At 44.8% G+C, this 8,926-nt stretch overlaps 1 protein-coding gene across 1 annotated transcript; it reads right to left on the reverse strand.

Moving 5' to 3' along the window:
- Positions 1–863: 863 nt before the first annotated feature.
- Positions 864–8,891, reverse strand: NDUFB2 (NADH:ubiquinone oxidoreductase subunit B2). The gene is made up of 4 exons (XM_036328547.1): positions 8,716–8,891; positions 4,490–4,634; positions 2,715–2,813; positions 864–946 (listed from the first exon to the last, which is right to left on the reverse strand). Exons 1-3 carry the CDS (start codon positions 8,808–8,810, stop codon positions 2,739–2,741), a joined length of 315 nt encoding a protein of 104 aa, XP_036184440.1. The 5' UTR covers positions 8,811–8,891; the 3' UTR covers positions 864–946; positions 2,715–2,738.
- Between the last annotated feature and the right edge of the window lie 35 nt (positions 8,892–8,926).

The raw sequence follows: 8,926 nt of genomic DNA on the forward strand, positions 1-8,926 counted from the left end.
TCTCCCCACTCAGACCCTCACACAACTGGTTCCTCATACTAGTTCAGGTTTAAGAGAAAATGCTTTCCCCATTCACCCAAAATATCACCCATCTCTAACACATCACCTAGTGTTATTTCCTTCACAGCACTTAGTAAACCTTATCTTCCCTCCCTAAAATCTAAGCTCCCTGTGAACAGACTCTTATCTGTCTTGTTTAGCATTGCATTCCCAGTGCTTAGGTGGTCAAAAACCTAAGTTGGAAATACATGAATAGTAATGCTTCTAGGAAGTCATGAAGCCACTCTATACTGGAGATTTTTATCTGTGGAGAGAGGAAGATGTTGTCCTACCTACTCTCAGAACTATGATGCTATAGTTGGAAAGTACTTTGAAACAAATTTTAGAAAAAGTAAAATTTCCATTTCACCCTTGTTTCCCATTCCTCCAGCCTAAGAGTTCCTAATTAGAAGTTTGTCTTATGAGTTCCACAAATGGCCACTGAACAGTGCCCAACCCACAGGAGATATGTAAGCACAATAAATGGACTGCCCTGATGGCTACCCTCTGCACACTCGGGAATACACCAGCAGCAGAGAAATGGCAAGTTTTCACATTAATTGTCAACATATGTATGACAGACATTCGATAAGGAGGCAGGCAGTATGGCACTGTAAAGTATGGGGTCTGAGTAATATCGCCACCCATCATGAGTGACGCTACATGAGTTACTTCATCCCGAGCCTCAATTTCCTCTCTGACACATGGACCCAAGGCTACCTGCCATGAGATAACCAAGAGGATCCACTGAAAGGGCCTGTAAGCAGTTGGCACAGGAAATAATCCACAGAGAATGGTTTTCAGAAACATACATAACTCAGTTCCTCATTCATGACCAAACCACTTTAATTTACAACTTCAATAGACAATATGAAGTTCACAATCTCTTGAAATTCTGACCTTGCTCCTGCAGAAAAACAAAAGGGAAAAGCTTTAAGTACTTTTATTTTCACTAACTCAAATCTATAATTCTGTTTATTCAATTATTTAAGCATCCACTGAGCAACAGTCATGTGAGTCGCCTTGTAGAGGAGGGAAGCAAAATCACCTTGCTCTCGCAAAGGGCTTACAGTCTAGTTATTAAAACAAAACAGCCTGACCGGTTTGGCTCAGTGGATAGAGCGTCGGCCTGCGGACCAAGAGGTCCCGGGTTCGATTCTGGTCAGGGGCATGTGCCTTGGTTGCGGGCATATCCCCAGTGGGAGGTGTGCAGGAGGCAGCTGATCCATGTTTCTCTCTCATCGATGTTTCTAACTATCCCTCTCCCTTCCTCTCTGTAACAAAAAATCAATAAAATATATTAAAAAAAAAAAAAAACAATAATGACAGTGTGGGAATATTGGGAAATCTGTAAGAGGATAGGAAGGGGTTAGTGCTGTCAGACACTTTAACACAGGAAGCAGAGGGCCTGGGACCTCTCACTGTCCATAACAAACCCAGAGACATACAAACTATAAAACAGCTTAATTACCTGCCTTTTGGAGACATTTTTGCCATCCCCCTCGGCCCTGCATATCCAAAAACTGCTGTAATTTTCATGCCAATAAGCTACTTCTAATTAAAAAGGCAATACTAATAATACAATTTAATGGAAACACTCAACTATCTTTTAATGCTTCCTATCCTTTAAAACAATTTCCAGCCCTAACTGGTTTGGCTCAGTGGATAGAGCATTGGCCTGCGGACTCAAAGGTCCCAGGTTCGATTCCAGTCAAGGGCATGTACCTTGGTTACGGGCACATCCCCAGTTAGGAGGTGTGCAGGAGGCAGCTAATCGATGTTTCTCTCTCATCGATGTTTCTAACTCTCTATCCCTCTCCCTTCCTCTCTGTAAAAAATCAATAAAATATATATATTTTTAAAAATTTCCAAGGCGTTCTGAATGATGGCAATTAAACTGTACAATGATTTAAACCGTTAAATAAGAATGTCTTAACCCCCAAGGGGTTGTAGAGAAAGGAACTTCTCCTGCTACCTTCCTTATGAAAGAAGGGAAACTGACTGATGTCCTGATCTGGAAAATGAAAGGGTCGTAACCCTTTACTATTTAAAGAGTTCATTTCCATGCACATCCATATCATAACATTCCCCTATGCTGGAACTTTCCATGTAAGTGCTAAACGTAGAAGACGGTAGTAGTTTTGCAACTATAAACATGCACTGTAAGCTCCTATCTGTCTTGTCCACCCTGTAATCCCTGTGTAGACTTGGTACTTAAAAGCCTTTGATGGCTAAGTGGGACCCTAATTTGTAACATAACTTAGGAAAAAATAAATTTTTAAAATATACAATGAAAATGAAGATGAAACCAAATTAGGGTGAGAGATGGCGGGAGCACAGGGGACAGCAAATGTGAAAATACTAAATTCAGAAATCAGACACATGAGCCCTGGCTGATGTGGCTCAGCTGGTTGAGCATCATCCCATGCACTGAGTGGTCGCCAGTTCAATTCCCAGTCAGGACACATTCCTGGGTTGTGAGCTTGATCCCCAGTTGGGGGTGTGCTGGAGGCAGCCAATCAATGGTTCTCCCTCAATGATGTTTCTATCTCTCTCCATCTCCCTCTCTCTCTGAAATCACTAAAAAATGTTTTTTTTTTAAAAAAGAATGAGCTCTTCTTTCTTTATATAAAAAAAAGTAAATATAACTTTCAAAAAATAGAAATTTTACCTACTTGTAAAGAGTTTAGTTTACACTTTCAGTCTTCATCATCTGGAAGGATACCCAATTCTTCATCCGTCCATTGGGAAGGATCTGGATATGGAAAGTGACCCTGGTGACATCATTAAAAAAAAAGAAAAAAAGTCAAGAATTTATACTCCACACAATTAATTTAAAAAAAAAATATTTAAAGGAAAAATATATAAGGAAAATATAAGGCTATAACATACACACCCTTGACATGCCACAGGAGGGAATTCTACTTTACTCGATGGTCCAACTGTTCTTCATATTGTTCCATGTGAGCTGAATTGTAAAAGCCTGCCCATTTTGAAGCTACCAGCCTGAGCCAGAGTTTGAGTATGTGTTTGTGATGAAGAGCAGTAGGAATGGAGACAACAGATTTCAAGGATACCCCACATCTCAACAATGACTTGAAGCCCTGGCAAAACATAATGGATGTCTCAAACTGTCCTGTCATTCCTGCTGGGAGATCTGGGAGCCTCGGGTGGACTTGTTCGTCTTCGATCCCGATCTAGGGGGCATCTGGATGCACCATCGTCTCACACCAAACAGCCACATATCCTCCTGGCAGCTGACCCACAATGAGACAGGTGTCTACGTGCTGCTGGTGTGTGGACACTAGGCAGCTCCCTTACTGGGCGACAAGGGCACAGAGAAGTTCTCGGAGAAATGGGATACTAATCCACCTGATGCCTCTAAAACTTGTGCATAATTTAACATTTTTTTCTGACCCTAAAAACAAAACCAAATTGACTAAAATTCAAAGTATTCTGGATCAACAAGCACAGATTTCAGTGGCTCAAAGGCTTCATTCATTTCCTAGAGAACAGGGTCGGTGCAAATGCGATAAAAGTTCAGTTGAGGCTAATAAGATGCCAAGTAAAAACTTCCCTCCTCAAAACAAATTAGCCCACATCTATCCCACCCCAATTTGGTTGCCGTGGGCCTCCAGACAGACTAGATAACATTCATCATTTAAAGATTTTAAGTGTGAAACTTAACCTGATGAATCCTTAGTTCACAAGGTAAAAGAACTAGTTTCTAGTGTCCCTCCAAATATGGCAAACTAACACAAAACATAAAACATGGACTATCTACCTGTGCACCCTTTAGTACAAAAGGAGAGAGACACGTTTCATTAACAAAATTACTGCATACACACAGGACAATACGGGGAAGGGATGTACAGTAGCCCCCCTTATCCACAGGGGATACGTTCTAGTACCCCCAGTGGATGCCTGAAACCATGGATGGTACCGAACCCAAGGCACAGACTGTATTTTCCTTAACATACATGCCTTTGCCCTTAAAGGAAGCACTTTACATGTGGCATGTCCACATGTGCTTTGGGGCCATTATCAAGTAAAATAAGGGTGAGACTTGTACACAAGCACTGCGTTACCACAATCGACTCAATCTGATAACTGAGACAGCTACTAAGCGACTAGCTGGCAGGTGGTGTATACAGCGTGGAAATGCCAGACAAAGGTCCGGTTCACATCCCAGGCAGGACAGAGCAGGACAGCACAAGATTTTATCATGCTACTCAGAATGGCACACAATTTAAAATTTATAAATTGTTTATTTCTGGAATTTTTCATTAAATATTTTCAGATCACAGGTGTCCCAGGTAACTAAAACCAAGGAAGCAAAAAGCAAAATCATGGCTAGAAAAATAGTCTACACACGGCGGGGGGGGGAACAAGCTAAGTTACTATTTCTTCCCTCCTCCCACCCACAGAAAGGAGAATATTCTGCACTTACCAGGACAGCATCCGAATCATGCCAAAAGCGCCAGAGAATCCAGAACCACATGGTTGCACTGAAGAACTCACCCTTGATCACCTGGGACCTGGTGAGCTGGGGAAACTCTCTGTACCTGGGCTCAATGTGCACACCGCCACCAGCACTACGAGCCAAAAAGAAAATGTTAGGCAACTTGCTACATCTTCAAAGTATTCAGTCATCCAAAACCCTGAGTTCCATCCAGAAACTGAAGCTAACATTTCTCCTCTCCTCCATGAAATACAGAATGATAGAGCTCCACAAGCCCTCAAAAGACTCATTTTTCATAAGCTCACTTTAAATTTGTTAAGCAACAAACAGCGGCCTGAACTGACAAGAGACTAATGATGATTTTCCTTTAGTGAATATTCCTGTATCTTGCACCAGAAATATGAATGTGTTGATAATGAGTTACTGGCCCCAAGAGTTTTGGTTAAAGGATTGTGAACCTATAGTAGTTAAGCAGTCACTAGCTTTATCCAAAGAAAACAAATAAGCAAATCAATTTAGCCATCTATTTCAAAAGTAAATTATGTCCTCGGCTCCACTGCAATATTTATGGGAAAGAGGACATTGTAACAATAGGCTTCCTCTTTGATAGGTTTAGATACTATCCTATATAATAAAAGCCTAATATGCAAATTGACCGAACTGCAGAACGACGGGAGTAACGACCAGTCGCTATGACGTGTGCTGACCACCAGGGGGCAGACACTCAGTGTAGGAGCTGCCCCCAGCCTGCAGGCCCCAGGCCAGCCAAGGTGGGTGCCAGCGGGGACCCCCCTGATCGCCCCGCAGAGGGAGGCGACAGGCAGCAACAGCAGGGGGTGGGGCCGGTGAGCAGGTGGCGCCAGGCCAGCCAAGGCAGGTGCCAGCAGGGGCCTCCCGATTGCCCCACTGGTCACCCCACAGATCAGCCCTGATCACCAGCCAGGCCTAGGGACCCTACCCATGCAAGAATTTTGTGCACCAAGCCTCTAGTCTAGTTATAAGGCCCAGCAGTTAAACTCATTAAATAAGATTTGAGAATTATAGTTCAAACCCACTCTCCACATTTCACTGTTGCTAGAGTCTCATAGTGTTTTAACTATGATCTGAAATAAATGGGTGTCCCAAACCAGGATTAAGTATCAAGTTTAAACACAAAAATGCACCATAATTCTCTGTGAAAGTTACATTTTAAAACATAAACCAACCTGAACTGGTGTGGCCTGATGGTTGAGTGTCAGTGGTTAAGCCTATGAACCAGGAGGTGGCAGGTTCAATTCCCAGTCAGGGCACAGGCCTGGTTGTGGGCTCGATCCCCAGTGTGGGTTGTGCAGGAGGTAGCCTATCAATGATTCTCTCTCATCATTGATTTTTCTGTCTCTCTCTCCCTCTCCCTTCCTCTCTAAAGTCAATAGAAATATATTTTTAAAAGAACAAACAAAAACCAGATCATATAACTTTGAGGTTTAAAAGCCTCGATGGCCTCCCATCAAATTTGCCTTTGTCATCTATAAAGCCCTCCCTAATCTCTCTGATCCCACCTCTACCACCCTTCCCTCTGCTCCCCCCACTCCAGCCTGACGGGCCTGCAGGCCATCAGCAGCACACAGAGCCTTTGTGGAGAGGTCCTTTCTGGCATGTTAGCATGGCTGACTTCTCACTCAGGACCTACTTCAAGTCAAACTCTCAGGCATGCATTCCCCACATCATCCTGCATACAGTAACCCATCCAGTAACTCATCCTGGACACTGTAGATTAATCCCCCTCTATTTTCTTCACACCACTTAGTAGTACCTAAGTGTGTTCTTTCTTTTCTACTTGTTTGTGTCCTCTCTTCATAATGGGAGCTCCATTCTCTTTCCTGAATTATGCTCTATCCCCAGCACCTAGAAAGGATCCTGGAATCCAGAAGACACTCCATAAATATTTATTCACTTAATGGTCACTCACACTGTGAAATCAGTGTGCGTTGTGGAAGAACCAAGACCTCAGTGAAGAGGAGCACCCCCTAGCCCAGCTGGCATGGCTCAGTGGTTGAGTGTTGACCTATGAACCAGAAGGTCACAGTTTGATTCCCCATCAGGACACATGCCCGGGTGGTGGGCTCAATCCACAGTGTAGGGCGTGCAGGAGGCAGCCAATCAATGATTCTCTCTTATCACTGCTGTTTCTATCTCTCTCTCCCTCTCCCTTCCTCTATGAAATCAATAAAAGTATTTTCTTTTTTTAAGAGGAGCACCCTCCAGTCTCCCTCAGGGCTACCGCTTGGTAGTTATTCATTGTTGTCTGTGCTCAGGTCACACCTAGGCCTTTTCTTTCTTCCCACCTCACACCTGTCCCAGCTCCATATCTATATCTATCTATATAAAAGCCTAATATGTAAAGTGTCCTCTCAGGAGTTCAACAGACCAGGCGTTCGATCGCTCGTTATAACATGCTCTGAACACCAGGGCATGGCGTGGAACGAAGGAAGGCCCTGGCCAGCAGCCAGCAGCTGCTAAGGACCATACCCGTGCACGAATTTTGTGCACTGGGCCTCTAGTCCTTAACAATCTGTAACTTTAGGCAAGTCAGTCCTTTAATTTCTGAGTCTCAGGTCCCTCACAACAACAGGTGAATAATAATACTTGCATGGTGCTTACAATGCACAAGTAACTGTCCTAAAACACTTCAGGAATTCTAATTCATTTGATTCCTTAGAAGTTAACATTATTATCCCCATTATACAGGTGAGAAAGCTGAGGGATGAAGAGATCAAGAAACTTCCAAGGTCATGCAGCTAATGTGGCAGGCACTATCCTGCATTGCCTCTTGGTAAAGTGTAAACGATGGTCTAAGGCAGTGGTTCTCAACCTTCCTAATGTCGTGACCCTTTAATACAGTTCCTCATGTTGTGGTGACCCCCAACCATAAAATTATTTTCGTTGCTACTTCATAACTGTAATTTTGCTACTGTTATGAATCATAATGTAAATACCTGATATGCAGGATATATTTTCATTGTTACAAATTGAACATAATTAAAGCAGTGATTAATCACAAAAACAATATATAATTATATATATGTTTTCTAATGGTCTTAGGCAAGCCCTGTGAAAGGATCGTTCGACCCCCAAAGGGGTCGCGACCCACAGGGTGAGAACCGCTGGTCTAAGGGGTCTCCAAACACTACCTGGAAAAATCCAAGGTACTATTTTCAGTCCTGCTCTTACTGAATCTCTCCTCTCTGCACTACCAGCTTGTTTTTGGTAGATGTGCCCTCCCTTGGTAGGTATGTCCTGCCAGCGCCATGCTCTCCAGTCAGTTTCTTAGGCTACCTACCTCACCAGATGACTCTTTTGCTCACTCTCTTAAATTCTAGTGTTGCAAGAGTAAACCCTAACGTAAAATATGGACTTTGGGTGGCAATGCTGTGTCAACGTAGGTTTATCAAATTGTAACCAATGTACCACTCTGATGAGTGATGCTGACAATGGAGGAGGTAATGCATGCGTGGGGGTAGGAGGGTATATGGCAAATTTCTGTACCTCCCGCTCAAATTTGCCATGAATTGAAAACTGCTCTGAAAAATAGATGTTTTTTTTAAAAAAATAAGAAAATTCTGAATTGCCCAAGCATCTACTTTTGGGTCTCCCTTCTCCCACCTTCCCACACTCCGAGTGACCGCCCACACTCCTGTGCCTTAGAGAAGTCATTCCTCAACCTGCAGCCTGAGTGGGATTATAATTTTTCAGAATTATAATCTGGCCACAAGACATCGGACTGAAGCCGCTCAACGACGGCTGTCGCCTGTTTTAAATTATTCAGCCGGCCATCAGGGTCCTCTACTGTTCCCTCCCTATGCCCCAAGTCTCCAGCCTCACTCCTGCCCTTGACCCCTCAAATGCACACACCGTAGAGGTTGTTTCCGCGGCCTGGACCGACCTCCCTTCCCCAACTCCTGCTCTAGCTTCCAGGTGAGCTTCAACTTGTGTCCACATCCAACTGTGAACATCCCGAGCGCAGGATCCCCCTGGTGCAGGGTAGTGTCCCTGCGTACCCCTCACCCCCCACCCCGCTGTCACAACTCCCCCTGGCCTTGGCGCAGCCGACTACAAGTCCCAGCATGCCTCGCGGTGGGTCCGTCCCAGGCGCCCAGTGTCAAGGTGAGAACGTCCCGAAAACCGGCACTTTCTGTTAGAAACAGGCCAAGATCCCACCCCCGACCGACACTCACTGACGGACTCTGCTTCCAGCCTCCCGCGCGCGGAGGCCTCTGAAGAGGCTGCCTCCGCCGCGAGCGAAAGGCGCCAGCCGCGTCAGAGCCGACATGCCAGCCCGAGTCCAGACAGCCGCCGTGAGGCCGCACCACCGCGGGGAGGCCGCACCGCTGCGTCACGTCACTTCCTCCCAGCGCCCCGCCCCTGAACGTCAGCGGCGTCGCCCCG

Source organism: Myotis myotis, unplaced genomic scaffold, assembly GCF_014108235.1.
Source record: "Myotis myotis isolate mMyoMyo1 unplaced genomic scaffold, mMyoMyo1.p scaffold_m19_p_11, whole genome shotgun sequence".
NCBI lineage: Eukaryota > Metazoa > Chordata > Mammalia > Chiroptera > Vespertilionidae > Myotis > Myotis myotis.

Bases quoted from the DNA above. Each gene is read 5' to 3' on its own strand.
- NDUFB2 (XM_036328547.1), bottom strand. From the start codon at position 8,810: ATGTCGGCTCTGACGCGGCTGGCGCCTTTCGCTCGCGGCGGAGGCAGC. The intron at 4,635-8,715 runs GTGAGTGTCGGT...TTTGGCTCGTAG, and splicing joins GCTGGAAGCAGAGTCCGTCA to TGCTGGTGGCGGTGTGCACA. The intron at 2,814-4,489 runs GTAAGTGCAGAA...TGATGTCACCAG, and splicing joins ATGATTCGGATGCTGTCCTG to GGTCACTTTCCATATCCAGA.